This window comes from Delphinus delphis, chromosome 15 (assembly GCF_949987515.2).
Source record: "Delphinus delphis chromosome 15, mDelDel1.2, whole genome shotgun sequence".
Classification (NCBI taxonomy): Eukaryota; Metazoa; Chordata; class Mammalia; order Artiodactyla; family Delphinidae; genus Delphinus; species Delphinus delphis.
In genome coordinates this window covers 82,546,164-82,561,869 of record NC_082697.1, presented here as the reverse complement: position 1 = coordinate 82,561,869, position 15,706 = coordinate 82,546,164, and the positions used below count along the sequence as shown (strand labels likewise).

Sequence of the window (15,706 nt, the reverse complement as noted above, 5' to 3'; positions counted from 1 at the left end):
CGCCGGCCGAGGCTCCCGAAGGCACCCAGAGCCTTTTTTACCTCAGCTCCCCGGTTCTGGGGGACCCGGGGACCCAAGCTCGCGCCCTCATCTCGGGCCCACACGCCCACCCCCAGGTCCGCCGCTCCGCCGCTCCGCCGCTCCGCGAGTAGGCGCCCCCGCCCCGCCCCCTGCGTGACGTGAACCAGGCCAGGCCAATCAGAGCTTGCGGCGCCGCTCCCCATGCGCTGCCCCCCCCCCTCCCTTCCAGCTTAAGAAAGGGCGCTCGGGCCCGGCCTGGCCAGAGCACGGAGCCAGGCAGAGCGAAAGAGCCATACGACGGCTGGCGGCTCCGCGGGCTCCCGCTGCCCTCGAGCGGCGCGCCCGGCCGCAGCCCTCCGCGCAGGCGCCCCCGCCGCCCGCCCCGACGGCGCTCGCTAGCCCGCTAGCCTGCCCGCCCGCCCGCGGATGCTGGAGTGAGCGCGGCAGCGGCGGGATGCTGGCGCTGCTGGCCGCTGGCGTGGCGCTCGCCGTGGCTGCCGGGGCCCAAGACGGCCTGGCGCCCGGCAACCGCTTCGTGTGCACTGCTTTGCCCCCGGAGGCGGCGCGCGCCGGCTGCCCACTGCCCGCGATGCCCATGCAGGGCGGCGCGCTGAGCCCCGAGGAGGAGCTGCGGGCCGCGGTGCTGCAGCTGCGTGAGACCGTCGTGCAGCAGAAGGAGACGCTGGGCTCGCAACGCGAGGCCATTCGCGAGCTCACGGCCAAGCTGGGGCGCTGCGAGGGGCTTGCGGGGGGCAAGGCGCCGGGCCGGGCGGCCTCGGGCAAGGACACCATGGGCGACCTGCCGCGGGACCCTGGCCACGTCGTGGAGCAGCTCAGCCGCTCTCTGCAGACCCTCAAGGACCGCCTGGAGAGCCTCGAGGTAGCAGGGCGAGGGGTCCCTGGGGGAACGTCCCCGAGGCTCAGGGCAGAGGAGGGGCGCATGGTCCTGCCACCAGGTTGTGCGGAACACGGCCGCCCGGACGCGCTCAGAAGCAGGGCGAGCTGGGTTCAGGGTCAGGGGCGTTCTCGGTCCTGTTCTGGAACTTACTTGCTTGGCTCGCATCCCTCCTCCCCACCTCCTTACTGGAAGGGAAGGGTTAAATCGCCCCGCGCGCCAGGACTGCCAGCTGTGCGGCCATTCACTTCCCGAGGTCCGGGCTGGCGAACGCGGATGGCCTCCTCTCTCTCTTTGCAAATCTCCGAGTCTCCCCTAGCAGGACGCGCTCGTGAAGCTTCTGTCGGGTGACGTGAGGCTGCCGCGTGAGGTCAGCAGCCCTGGGCGTCCGGTGTTTCCTTTCATAAATCAAGTTGGGCTGGACGAGAGCAGGTGGAGGTCCGGGGGTCTTGGCGGGAGGCGAGCGCGGGCCAGTCACCGGCCATACTAGACGCGCCTTGGAGGAAACCTGGTTAACTTCAAAGCCACTGTCCCCAAATTGCGCGGATCTAAGGTGCCCTTCCCGATTGCTTTGGGGGAAGGGACCTTATTCCCTTCTCTCTTGAAAGGCGTATGCAGTTTGGAACTTTGAGAGAGAAATGTTTATTTAATTTCTATCTTTACTTTCCACCCTGTTTAAGCAGTGTGGATGTTTCTGTTATACACGTTTACCAAAATACTACTTCGCAAAACTAGGTTTCAATTACAGGTGGTAATTATTGCAAAATTACTTGAGAGTTTCCCGTGGCATGATGGCTAAATACAGTATTTCCAGCATCTGTATATCCTTCGATTCATTATGATTAATAAGAGCTAACATTTCTGGAACACTAAATATGCGCCAGGCGTATTATCTAATTTTAACCCGTGCGACAACCCCGTGAGGCAGATCCTATAATCTGCATTTAAAATTTGGAGCACTTAGAGAGAGGGGGTAAATAGCTTGCCAAGGACTCATGGCTAGACAGTGGCTGGCTGCCTTCAGAGCCAGCAAAATGGTAGAGGAGTGAAAGAAAGAAAAGCAAAGATTTCTGGAATTCAGAGTAGTCACGCTTTAGAGTTCTCATTTTCCAGTAACATCCCTGCAACCCTAGTCACGCACCTTTGCGCCATACTGGAGCTTGGGGGGGTTAGATGAAAGTTCATCAGTTTTGAGGACCATTTGATTAACTCTTTCTCTCTCTTTTAAGCCTAGCTGTATTTTGGTCTTTACTTGAGAATGACAGATGTTGGTTAAATTTTTGACCTTTTAGTAAAAGAAGAAAAACAGCTTTCTCAGAGGGGAAATGAGATTCCTAAGTTTCAAATATCGCAGCAGAGCAAGTTTTGTCTGACTATGAAATCCTTTCCATACCCCCAACCAAAAAAAAAAAAAAAAAAAAACAGCATCAGTGAAATGCTCCCTTTCCTGCCACTGGCACGATTGAATACTCCCACTTTGGAAGCTTCTCCCTGTGGGGGGGGGGGGGCATTAGAGCTACATCTCACAGTTTCTTTTTAACTGGCCTTAATACTTCTCCCGCTTGCGTCCACTCCTCCCCCACCAAAAGCACCAGCTCCGAGTGAACGTGTCCAGCACGGCGCTGCCCGGCGACTTTCGGGAGGTGCTCCAGCGGCGGCTGGGGGAGCTGGAGAGGCAGCTGCTGAGCAAGGTGGCCGAGCTGGAGGACGAGAAGTCCCTGCTCCACAACGAGACCTCAGCTCACCGCCAGAAGACCGAGAGCGCCCTGAACTCGCTGCTGCAGAGGGTGACCGAGCTGGAGCGAGGTGAGTGCGTCACCAGTGTCTCTGTGGCCCCTTGGCTGACATCCATCCGGCCCCCCAGCCCACTGTCTTCCTTCTTGGCTGCCCCTTCTTGGCTTGGAAGTGGGGCTCAGAGTAAGGGAGGGCAGGCCGGGAGGGGTCAGCAGCACAGCCCTCTTGGCCACTGACAGACGAGGCCACTCCCAGACCCCTGCCTGCTGACTCTCGGGGCAGTGGCTCTGCTCCCGAGTTTGCCCGGCTCTGAGGCTGCTCTCTCATCACCTCTGAACCTTCAGTCCTGGGTGCAGAAAACCACCTGACTCCTTACCATCCAATCAACAATCCACCTCTCCCTTCTGCCTCTCACTTCTCAGATGAAGTGTTGCTTTTTCAACCTGAGTCATCTCATGGTGCACAGGGTTGGGGTTTCTCCCCCACAGGTGGGCCGACTTGGCCTTGTTGGCACTTGTCAGAGATGGTGGGGATGGAGGGGGCTGATGGCTGATGGGAGTGGCCTGGTTTTCATCACTTGTGCTCAGACCCCTGTTGTCAGCAGTGATTGTGGCACCACATGGTTCGTGGCTGTTTTTTGTTGTTGTTGTTTTATAGTCTGTAGTTAGACTCACTCATATTCCTTTTATTGCGTGATAAATTAGAGGAATATCTGACTTAACAGATGTACTATAGCTCTGAAGATTCTGGAAACAATTCCTCAGCCAATTGTAATAGCAAAATAGTGCTCATAAACAGGACTAGGTTCTGGTTAGGAAAACATGTCCCGAAATCCAGCTGGGTCAGTTGTGACCAGCCAGGTGACTTTTCTTTTAGCCAAGTTAGAGACCATTGTACCTGATTGGTTGTACTTATGTAGTCGCAGCAAGAAGTGTTTGTGCTAGCCCAATTTCCTCCTTGCCCAGTTATGGCTGATGAATTCAAACTGCATTGCTAGGTCTCCAAAGAAGAGCTTGTCATTAATGTCTTTCTAGGGTGAGACATTACTGACCGCTTTGCGTTTGTATTATTCCCACTATGCGAATCCAAACTCGCACAGCATGCGTGAACAGGAAGCAGACAATGAGGGTGACTGATAACAGCCATTTCCGGAATTAACCCTGCCCCCAGCCCCACTGGCATTGTCCGTGGAAAAGCAAGACGCTCAGGATCAGCTCGGACAAACAACCTAATCCCTGACCTCCTGCCAGGTGGCCATTTCAGTCCCTTCTTAACTAGCCCCTGCAGCAGATTCTGAGTATCTTTCTTTTCTCTGCTCACTTTCTGGTGGGTAAGTTTCTTCCACAGACAGGAAGGGGAGGGATCAAGGGCCCTAGATCATTCAGATTGCACGGGGTGTGAAGTTTTAGGTCTGCTGGTAGTGGATATAAGATTGTAGTCTTTTCAGATACACTAAGCTGACAAGGGCAATTTCTCATGACTCAGTTTTATGAATGGGTAGGTGAATGTCCAATGGCAGAATGTCCACTTACTCCTTCAGCGACGTCGGCTCTGCAGGGCCAGATGGAGTCACCCAAGGGGATGGTGTTTCTGTTTCATTTGATTTAGTCGCTTTTACAGCAGCATCCCAGAAGTCCTAGGTCTCCTTCATCCCTCTCCTGTTCTCTCCCTCCAGAAAAGTCTGTCCTTCCTTCCTTCCTCTTATTACTACACTTGGATTCTTGAGTTTAAAAAAAAAGTCCTCTCTGCCTCACCTCCATTGCTGGGTGACCTCAGGAAGCTCATTAGGTCTCAAGAGCCTTCCCCGGAGGCAAAGCAAGTGCAGCTCAGGCCTCTGTCACAGGACAGGAGGAGAGGAAGGCAGCGTCAGGGCCAGGGGAGGGTGGCTCGGGTTCCCTTGCCCAGCCTCGCCCTCATGGGACCTGGAACCTGCAGGCTGAGGGAGCAGGGACACTGCAGTTACTCAGTAGCTTGAAGCAGGGTTGGCTGTAGAATGAGGGGAGGGCTTTGCCAGAGACCTTGGTGGCTGTATACCTCGCTTGGCATGGCAGTCGCGTGGCTACAAGGAGGTGGGTTAGTAGAAGTCCACTGAGTTAGAGCGTGGAGACAGGATTCCTGTTATACCCATTTCATAGACCAGAAAAGTGCTCCGAGGTTCCCAGCCAGACGTGTCATGTGGGGAGAGGGGACCGGCTGGTGAGCAATCCCGCCCCTCCCTGTTTTATTCTGTGACTCCAGGGAGGTTGTGAGTTTCACGTGGCTTCCTCTAAGCTTCTTCATCATGGCTTGGGCCACCCAGGAGATGCCACTTTTTGACTCTCCCTCCCATCCTTAGCCTGTCTGTTCACAGCCAGAAAGCAACAGTCAGGGCTCACCCCAGCCAGCCTGATTCCTGTACCCATGCTCTTTGGTGCTACAGAAAGCCCTCAGAGCTCACCTGGCCCAGAGGGGAAGTCCGTGTTCGAACTAGAGCTGGACTGCATGACATTAAGTTCCCTGGCTGGCCATTCTTGCAGAGCCCGCAGGCCCTGGCACTGGGCAGCAGCTCAGCCTTTGCTGTCCTCTGCCTTTTGACCCCACCACGAGAATTCTCGAATCCTGTTTGCTCCACCCAGCCGTGGGATGAGTCTTTGAGGAAAATTATCATCTGCTGACCGATTAGCCTTCTGGGCAGTTCTGAGTTTATGTCTGTCATGTAGAGACAAGTGTGAAGGGATATGTAAACTCCCAGGCCCCAAATATACCATGAGTAGAATATACACTGTGTTCCTTAGAAGCATCCTGCTGAGCCCAGAGGAGAGAGACCTCCACCATATGCAAAGTGGGGGCTTTGGGGTGCTCTGGCCTTCGCCGCATCGTCCCCTGCCTGTTAAGTGCCTGTTCTGCACCAGACGCTGGCCTCTGAGCTCCACATTCTCTATCCTCTGTAACCCCTGCAGCAACCCAGTGAGATGGGATCTAGTTAGACGAGGGACTGAGTCAGAGCTAAGCGATGCCTGCATTCACGTGGCTGGCAGATTGCAGAGCTGGGGTTGAGGTTAGTGGTGACCCCCGAGGACCAGAGTCATGAAGGCTGCAGCCTGGAGGGGCATGTGAGCTCCGGCCATGCTGGGCGGGAGACTCCTCCCATCCCAGTGGTGTGCATCCAACCCTGTGTGTGCCCCTGCCGCCCAGGTCCCACGGGTGCTCATTTTCTTTATTGTGAGACCTCCTCATCTGTGGCTGCCTCCAGACCCGGGTCCGCCGGCGAGGGAGAGCCGAGCTCGGAGTTGAAGTAAACGTTGGAACCCTTGTCTCTTTGGTCTCAAGCCACCCCCCTCCTTAGCTTGTCTGCCACCTGCAGTCTCTGATTTATTGGTCAGGGCTTTTAATTCCTTAATTGGTTTTAACTGAGTTTCCTCTGAACCTCCAAGCTGTTTTATGTAAATAGAGGGCACCGGCTTTCGAGGTATGGCCACCCCTCGGCTCTCCCAGCTCTGATGAAACCTCTGTTGTCACCGAGATAACGATATTACTGACACCGAGCCTTATTAAGTCAGCAAGCCTGCCCACCTGCCAGGAGAGAAGCAATTTCTCTCTATTAGATGATCACATCTCGTGAAAACACGAGCGTTTGCAGATTAAGTACTCGCAGCTGCGCGTAGCGGGAAGCGGGACTTCTGTTCCTGGTCCTGTCACTCACGGGCTGCGTGACCTGGGGTAAGTCCCGTGGTGCCCCCACTGTGCAACCTGCCAAATCGGGGCATTGGGGCTTTCTGGTTCTCTCTCTTAGCTCTGCTTCAGCCTCATGTGGGGCCCGTGCCAGCCTAACCTCTAGCCTGGCCGCATCCTCGGCTTCCCCAGGCAACAGGGTCTTCCCAGCCCTCGCCGGGTGCTCCACGGCCTTGGGAGGTCAGGATGGATGAGGCAAGACTGCACAACCAGCAGATAGAAGTAAATGCTACGTATGAAGCCCAGATTCTAGTATTTCTGTGCTGCCTGTTCCGGAGAGGTTGGAAGGGTGACACTGGGCCCTGCTGCCTTCCTTTGCAGAAGGTCCCTCGGTAGGTGTGAACCGTGGCACCGAAGAGCTTCTCTCACGTGTTCCTCACTGTGGCAGAAAATGAGTTTGGGGGATCGTGATGGAGAAAGTTCATCCACTCTGGGTCCTGTTCTACAGAGGGGGGCAAGAAAGGGACAGATTTAGTCCACCAGTGACATGGGCAGTTTGGTTCCAGGCCGGGAGAGCCTGCCTGTCTTTGACAGAGATAGGGACCATCTGGCCCCTTGTGTGTGCTTAATAAATACTTGTTGAATGAATGAAAGGCATTTAGGTTCCTTCCCTGGCAGCGCCTGGTCCCCAAATAAGAGGGAAGCTTTTACTGTGACAGCTCCCAGAGTCACCAGTCCCCTGCAAACTCTGAGATCTGTGATAACCAGGCAGGGGCTTGTCTTCTTGCGTGTTTATTTATGATGCTGCCATTAATTTTGAGCTTAAATCAAAACTGTACTGAAAATGCCTTAGACCTGTTTAAGGGTATCACTCTTTTCAAAAGGTCTGGGACGTGCCATTTACATGGGGACGGCCCCAGGCAGGCCTCAAGGGTCAAGACCCCGGCCGGTGGGTAGCCTCTGTGGAGGGGGAGCCTCTGCATTTCCCCGCCTCCCATTGCTTCCAGACTGCAGGAGACGGTCCATCAACTCGGTGTCCTCTTGAGGAGAGCAGGGCAGATCGTGAGCAAAGCAATTCACACCAGGGATTTAGTCCAAAAGCCCCTTCTGAGTTAAGTTGTGTCGGGTCACGGGTGCCTGGCTCCGTCGCCTTGGGCGGTGGTGGTTCTTCTGGGGGAGAAGTGACATGGACTCATTGGGGGACAAGTGTCTTTGGAGCGCCTGGGTTCCTGTAAGATGTCCTGCCTCCAAGCCCAGCAGGCGCCTGACCCAGCCCTGCTGAAGGGGCCGGGAGTTCAAGCGAACAGTGGAGGGAACAGGGTTTCTGGCTTAATTTAACCAGAAAGTTAAATCCTGCTTGCCCCTACACACTTCCTTGAGCTTCCAAGAGTGAGGATATGCCTGTTTCCCACTGGAGCTTCAGCACTGAACAGCAGCCGGTCAGTAGCAGGTGCCCCGTTGCTTGGGGGACCCGCCGGTAGGCCGGGCGGGGGTCCAGGTGGGCTGCCGCTCTGGGTTGTGGTTGAGAGGGGGCTCACATGCTGCTGCCCCTCTCTCCCCCGCCCCAGGCAACAGTGCTTTCAAGTCGCCTGATGCCTTCAAAGTGTCCCTCCCCCTCCGCACGAACTACCTGTACGGCAAGGTCAAGAAGACGCTGCCCGAGCTGTACGCCTTCACCATCTGCCTGTGGCTGCGGTCCAGCGCCTCGCCGGGCATCGGCACCCCGTTCTCTTACGCGGTGCCCGGGCAGGCCAATGAGATCGTGCTGATAGAGTGGGGCAACAACCCCATTGAGCTGCTCATCAACGACAAGGTGAGGCCTGCTGGGACGGCCACCCCCCCATCCTGGCGGCCACCGAGGTTGGGATGTTGCAGGGAGCCTGATGTCTGGCCACGGGGCTGTCCTCCTCGCAGTGGGGACAGTTTTGGCCTGACTCAGTCCCACTCTGGGCAGGTGGCTGGGTAGGGGGCAGGGGGCAGGCAGCTGCAGCTTGTGGAGATCCAAGCTGTGAATCCCGCCAGGAAGCAGCAGAGGGTCCAGGCACAGAGGCCACAGAAGGAACAGAATGAGCTGGGTCTCTGCGTGCTAGCCTGAATTGTCACGGACCCTCGGGCCGGTCAGTGAGGGCTGTTCCCCGGGGCTGCACCAATTAGGTGAGGGTGTGTATTTGTGTGTGTGTGTGTGTATGAGTGTGTGATATTTCTCATGAGCACATCTTTAGTGGGGGGGGGCTTGAAATATATTTATATACAATAAAATTTACACTTTTTAGTGTATAGTTCAACCAGTTTTAACAAATGCATACAATTATTGTATCCACCACAATTAAAATCTAGAACAGTTTCATCATCCTCCAAATTTCCTCATTCCCCTTTGTAGTCACCTCCTGCTCCTACCGCACCCCATGGCAACCACCCATCTGTCCCCATCCCTGTAGTCCTGCCTTTTACAGAGTAAATGTCCCCTTTCTGACGGACTGGCTTATTTCGACATTCAGGAACGCGGTCTCCTCAAGAGATCAGCTCTGAGCATCTGCGGGAGCCTCCAACAGCCTCACCTAAACTTAAGTCAGGCTCCACGTCACCCGAACTGCATCCTCACACCCTTCTTGCTGGAGCTGAGTGGTGAATGGCTGCACCAGCCCCCTGGCTGCCTGAGCCCCCAGAGCGCTCACCAGGCAATGGCCTCCCACCCTGTCTGTCTTTACTAAACCCGCCCTGGCTGGAACTGAAGTGGGAAATGCTGTGGAATCCATCTTCAGGGCTCTTTCCAGTGGTGACCACATCCTTGAGCTAGGGATTAATTATTCTAAATAAGGCCCTTGGAGGAGGCAAGGCCGAGAGCCTTGTTTTCCTCTCGGTTTAGACGTCGTGTAAATAGCCCATTCCTGGGAGGGAGCTCCAGGTTGCTAGGACACCGGCAGTAACAACACAGTGCTTCACAGGCCTACTGGTCTGTAGAGCACTCACAGGACTGCCAGGAGACAGTGTGGGTGGGAAAGGCCCTCCCCCCAGCTCTATGTGCATCCCCCCACCCCCCTACACTCACACGTAATTGAAGGTGCTCTGCACAGGAGGACACACATACACGCAGATCCCCAGGTGCCACAATGGCACTTGGGACTTTGCCTGCAGCGGGTAGATGCCTGGTCTGTTTTCCAAAGAAATTGGTCCAGTAGAGTCCTGACTTCCCTTTAGATTCTCCAGTGAGGGATGTTCAGGACCAGTATGCGGGGTGGGGAGCCGTCTGTCACATTTGCTTGGTCTGCACAGAATCCTAGGCCCTTAACTAAGCCCAGGTCCAAGGGTGTCCAGTTGAAAGCAGGTCACCCTGGGGTCAGGGTGTGTACCCAGGCTGCCCCTTTCCCCTTAAGAGTCTGTGACACACGTGGTGTCTCCAGCCCAAGGGTCACTCTGAGCTGGGCAAGGTCGGGCATGTTACCCACAGAACATAGAAGGGGAGCAGCAGTGGGCCCAGGGTCTCCGTATCCTCAGGGCAGACTCCTGGGAACCCCAAGGGGGCCCTCACCTGCACGTTGCCGCCCACAGGTCGCACAGCTGCCCCTGTTTGTCAGTGACGGCAAGTGGCACCACATCTGTGTCACCTGGACAACGCGGGACGGCATGTGGGAGGCCTTCCAGGATGGGGAGAAGCTGGGCACCGGGGAGAACCTGGCCCCGTGGCACCCCATCAAGCCGGGGGGTGTGCTGATTCTCGGGCAGGAGCAGGTGGGTGCAGGTGGGGTGCCGGGAGGAGCGGCTGGCAGGCCAAGCAGCACACGGCCGGGCCTGCGGGCTGCCCCTGGCCCTGCTCAGCTGTCTGTCTGCCTGCCGGACCTGGACCTGGCCACCGCAGCACGACGACCAGCCTGGATGGCCAGCATCCCTGCCGGCTCAGCCCGTGCTATCCTGTGGCCTAAGGGGCTGAGAGCGGGGATGGGGACACATCCTGCCCTTCCTGGCAGGGACCAAGTTGGTGTGGTGGGTTCAGACAGATTCTAGAATGGAGTCTGTCCGATACAGGTGAGCAGGAGTGATCCTGGAGTCCCAGGGTTAGGTAGCGACCCCGGGCCATCTCTCCAGCTGTTTGGCCTCTGCCGGCCACTGCATTGACTCCAGATGCTGGGCGCTGGCTGGTATTGGCATCTTCCAGGAGCTGCCAGCTCAGGGTCGCGACCCTGATCCCCAGCAAGGGCACCTGGGGAACAACACCTGTGGGCGAGATGGGGCCAGGCCTCAGAGACTGCGCTCAGAAAACTCGCCATCTGGGGCAGAGGCCATCTGCTCTCAGGCAGATGAGAATTCACATTTCAGTCTGTGTTTGGGGTTTCCTGGAAAACGTGGAAAATGAGGGAACAGACTCCAGGTCCTCTGGGGGGCTTTGAGTCTGGGCCCTTGGCTCTCCCCGCTCCCCACTACCCTGTTTCTTCTCCCCTGGGAGGGGCTGGGAGTCGGGAGACCTGGGTCCAGTCCTCGCTCTGGGGCCTTGGGCAAGGATCTCTCTGCTTAGTTTCCCCTCCCTAAAATGGGCCAGTTTGAGTCACGCCATTTCCCAGGCCTGACGTGGCCTAAAGCTTTGGAACTGGCAGGAATCAGTGGTCACGGGCTGCGATCTGAGTTGGGGAGTCAGGGAAATGCCCCAGTCCCCATCTCCCTCCCAGGCTGGCATCCCCCCACCTCCCCTGAAGCCGGTCACGCCCTGGGACAGGTAGCAGATGTGTCTGCCTGTGAGCCTGCCCCGATGCAGTCTGTTCCTCCTTCCCAGGACACGGTTGGGGGCAGGTTCGATGCCACGCAGGCATTCGTGGGGGAGCTCAGCCAGTTCAACATATGGGACCGCGTCCTTCGTGCACAAGAAATCATCAACATCGCCAACTGCTCCACGAACATGCCGGGCAACATCATCCCCTGGGTGGACAACAACGTGGACGTGTTTGGAGGGGCGTCAAAGTGGCCGGTGGAGACCTGCGAGGAGCGTCTCCTTGACTTGTAGCCACCTGCTCCTCTGTCCAGGAGGCGGGGGTCGGGCCGTTCCCCTTACTCCCCCAGTGGAACTGTGTATAAACCTCCTGCCATAGTGCGCCGGGACCCCCAAAGCCCGTTCCCAGGGCATCTCTAAGCCTGAGGCGTTTGTCACCAGCTTATTTGTTCCTAACCAAGATTTTGTTGGTTTGGGGTAGGGGGAAGAAGCCCTGAGCTGCAAGTGGGTGGATTTCTGACTTCTGCTGTGAAGGGACTCTTGTCCTTAAAGCCCTGTTCAGCACCCCTGTACATGCTAGCGCACCCCAGCCCTGCCCACCGTCTCGGACCCTTGGTGTCTCGTGTGCGCCGTCTGTCCGTCCCCTTCAGAGGCTGTGCATCCATCCCGCTGGCGTGGCCGCGTCCCTCGTGTGTTGAGTACACCCTGCTGTCAACTGAGCACGCAGCAAACCACCCCCGCCCCGTTCCACCCTCCCCGCAAAAGGGCCTTTCTCTTGATGTTCTTTACGCTGTGAATATTTCCGTCCCAGGAACTCTTGAGTCTCCTGAGGAAGGCGGGCTGCCCGGACAATGCCCTGCCTTCTCCAAGGTGGAGGGGGCATCCATGGCTCCAGAGAGGGGGCCGTGAATGGGAACTCAGAACGGAGAAGGGCCATGGCAGCTGTCCCTCCCCCTCTGTCACCTCTCCCTCTGACCCATGCTTTGGCAGAATCCTGGTTGGGTATGGCTTTGAAAGGTGTCTTTTCTCCACTGGTGCCAAAAGTTCAGTTGCAGCTTTTACAACCATTCGGTGTGGTTTGGGGGATTTTTTTTTTTTTTTCCCCCGACAGAAAAGAGCAGCCGTTAGCTGGCTCGCATTTTTGATGTCTTGCCCCACTGTGAGGAACGTGCTAGTTTTGTTGTTGTTGTTGTTTGGACGTGCTAGTTTTAATTCGTGTTGATTCCTGTGAGCATTTGACTGTCTCCAGTATTTCCCCCAGAATGTTTTCAGGAAACGAATGTCATTTGGCTGATGTCTCTTTAGTGACTCCAGGCTGATTAATTTATTGGACAGAGGTAGTAATTTATTTTAAAGATAACGTGATTAGTGGGGAAATTTATACAGCTAAATATTATATATTTTATTTTTCATACATGTTTGAAGTGCAAATCTGTGGATATTCCATTTGTAGGAGCAAATCGACATGCCCATCCTAACACTGAATGCTACAAGAACTCTTCTGATGATGGAATTTTGATTAAAATGCACTGGAAGATGCCTTGATGTCTGCTTTCTCCTTGTCTGGGGCTGAGGGCAGGGAGGGCTGGTGCTTTGCAAACCCGGGCAGGAGGTTGTCCTCTCTGGTTAGACTGGGCCGAGCCCCAGGGCGTGGCCCCAGGGGAGCTGAGGACGCTTGGAGGAGGGTGTGGTGCTGGACTGCGCCCTTCCCTCCTCAACTCCAGGCTCCGTCTGGGGATGCCCCGCAGGCTCTTCCCAGCCTCTCTGTCCCCAGCCTGTCCCTGTCATCTCAACTGGGAATCAGGCTTAGCTAGATGACCCTCAGCGCCCTGTCCCAGGTGTGACACCTGTTCAGCATCTACTCTGTGTGCTCTGCATTAAAATCTCATTTAATCCTGTTCACGACCCCCTGAAAGAGTTCATCCCAGTTCACAGGTGAATACGTGGAACAATTAAACAGTCACTTCGGGATCATACAGCTGACAAAGGGCAGAGCTGGGATCCCAGCCGGCCTGTGGCTCTGACGGCCCTTCCACCCACCCCCTGCCTCTGGCTTTTGGCTCTGAGGGGACCTAGGGCCAATGTGTCCTCCCAGTGCCACCTCTCTGTGTCCACCTGGCCCTAGCAGGTGTGTTGATATTTTCCCCATCTCCACAAATGTTAGGTATGCCTCCCTCACCCCCACTTTCTATTTTTGTATCTTTATTTCAGTAGCTGCGGAGTATAACTCAGTTTGTCCCCTTCCCAAGTGGCAATGTCTAAATTTTTATTCTAAGGGAGCAGAGTCCAGTCTTGGGGCCAATGACACTATGTCATTGGGGCCAAATGACACAAATGTACTATGGGCTTGGTGTACTTGATAGGCCAAAATGGAAGCTGTGACTTCTAAAACCAAGATCATTACTGGGTCACTGAGGCTCTTGGAGTCTATTTTCAATGTTGTATGTTATGACTTGGCAGGAACTCAATCATGAGTGTTGGGTTGAACATGAAATTAGGCCAGGTTCCCTGCTTGGGGGGGGTCTTTGGAATCCAAAGTGCTGAGGTCAGGTGGAGAGCAGTTTATTTGGAATCTCCTTCATGATGAAGCTACTCAGATCTCCCCCTGAAAGGCACTGAGGAATTAATTACCTTATTTCATACCCACGCCAGACACTGAGCTTACCTTACCTGATTCCCTGGCACTGCTTCTTCCAGGAGCAAAACTTTGCATAAGGGCTTTGAACCCCTGCTGAGCCAGGTAACTTCCTTCCTGCAACTGGAGAAGCTCTGAACCCAGAACACGGGGCCAAAGTACTTCCTGACCCGATGTGGGAAAGTGAAACATTTCACCTCTCTTTACCACTGCTGCAGGCTGGTCCTCCTATTGGAGGTTTAGCTTTCCTGACATAAAAGCAGAAACAAGAATCAGCCAGGAAATCCTGTGAATTTCTTATGCCTTGAGCCTCGCATCTAAAAGAGACCCAAGGCCTCTGTTTCCCCACCCAAGACCTTACCCTTTGCTAGAGGCTGGAAAACACCTTGATAGTGAACTGGGTGCTCTGACAAGGGTGGGATAGAGAGTGTCCTGGATGATGGAATATTCTGCTTAGTTGAGGGTTGCCATGGAAACTGTAGCTGGATGATCAATGATGAATGAATTAAAGTGATAAAATGCAACTCAGTCGAAGGCAAACTGGGATGAAGTCTCTGCTGGTGGGGAAGGCAGACCTGGGCCCTCTATAGACTTAGGGGACTCCAGCATCAGCTCTCCTTATACGGAAGGACTTGGGAGAGGTCTTCCTGTTAAGCACAGGTATTACCATTCATTCTGTTCACTCAACAAGTATTTGGGGCACCTACAATGTGTCAGGCCCTATTCTAGGCACCAGAGATACAACGGTGAGGAAGATAGCCAAGTTACTATCTTTTTTTTTTTTTTGCGGTATGTGGGCCTCTCACTGTTGTGGCCTCTCCCGTTGTGGGGCACAGGCTCCGGATGCGCAGGCTCAGCGGCCATGGCTCACGGGCCCAGCCGTTCCTTGGCATGTGGGATCTTCCCGGACCGGGGCACGAACCCGTGTCCCCTGCATTGGCAGGCGGACTCTCAACCACTGCGCCACCAGGGAAGCAAAGTCTAAAAAGTAGACTTTAAGACATAAATTGTTACTAGAAATAAAGGACATTTATCATTTTATAACGATAAAATGGTCAATCCATCAATAAATTATGACAATTATAAACACACATGCACCTAAAAGCAGAGCCCAAAATTACATGGAGCAAAAGCTGACAGAATTGAAGGAGGAAGTTCTACAATAATAGCTGGAGATTTCAATACCCCACTTTTAGATCAACAAGGAAATAGAGGACTTGAACAATACTATCAATACAAACTTACTATACATAGTAGTACTCCACCCAACAACAGCAGAAAATATATTCTTCTCAGGTGCACATGAAACATTCTCCAGGATAGACCACATGTTAGGCCACAAAATGGTCTCAATAAATTGAAAAAGATTGAAATCATAATATATTTTCTCTAACCACAGTGGAATAAAGCTAGAAATAAATAACAGAAAGTAAGTTGGAAAATTCACAAATATGTGGAAATTAAACAACAAACTCTTAAACAACCAACGGGTCAAAGAAGAAATCACAAGAGAAATCATACAATACGTAAAAATGAATGAAAATGAAAACACAACATACCAAAACTTATGGAACACAGTGAAAGCAGTGCTAACAGAGAAATTTATAGTTATAAATGCTTACATTAAAAAAGAAGAAAGAGGACTTCCCTGGTAGCACAGTGGTTAAGAATCCACCTGCCGGGCTTCCCTGGTGGCGCAGTGGTTGAGAGTCCACCTGCCGATGCAGGGGACACGGGTTCGTGCCCCGGTCTGGGAAGATCCCACATGCCGTGGAGCGGCTGGGCCCGTGAGCCATGGCTGCTGAGCCTGCGCGTCCGGAGCCTGTGCTCCGCAACGGGAGAGGCCACAACAGTGAGAGGCCCGCGTACCGCAAAAAAGAATCCACCTGCCAATGCAGGGGACACGAGTTAGGGCCCTGGTCCAGGAAGATCCCACATGCCGTGGAGCAACTAAGCCCGTGAGCCACAGCTACTGAGCCCGCGTGCCACAATTATTGAGCCCATGTGCCACAACTACTGAAGCCTGCGTGCCTAGAGCCCATGCTCCGCAACAAGAGAAGCCACGACAATG

The 15,706-nt window shown here is 54.6% G+C and overlaps 1 protein-coding gene across 1 annotated transcript; it reads left to right on the top strand.

The window, feature by feature from the left end:
* The first annotated feature begins 302 nt into the window (after positions 1 to 302).
* Positions 303 to 12,534, top strand: NPTX2 (neuronal pentraxin 2). Its single transcript, XM_060033195.1, has 5 exons — positions 303 to 901; positions 2,506 to 2,722; positions 7,870 to 8,114; positions 9,851 to 10,030; positions 11,067 to 12,534. Exons 1-5 carry the CDS (start codon positions 476 to 478, stop codon positions 11,292 to 11,294), a joined length of 1,296 nt encoding a protein of 431 aa, XP_059889178.1. The 5' UTR covers positions 303 to 475; the 3' UTR covers positions 11,295 to 12,534.
* Positions 12,535 to 15,706: the final 3,172 nt, after the last annotated feature.

Excerpts from the sequence above, each read along its gene's own strand:
- NPTX2 (XM_060033195.1), top strand. The coding sequence starts at position 476 with ATGCTGGCGCTGCTGGCCGCTGGCGTGGCGCTCGCCGTGGCTGCCGGG. Across the intron at positions 2,723-7,869 it reads GGTGACCGAGCTGGAGCGAG|GCAACAGTGCTTTCAAGTCG; the intron begins GTGAGTGCGTCA and ends CCCCCGCCCCAG. Across the intron at positions 10,031-11,066 it reads TGATTCTCGGGCAGGAGCAG|GACACGGTTGGGGGCAGGTT; the intron begins GTGGGTGCAGGT and ends CCTCCTTCCCAG.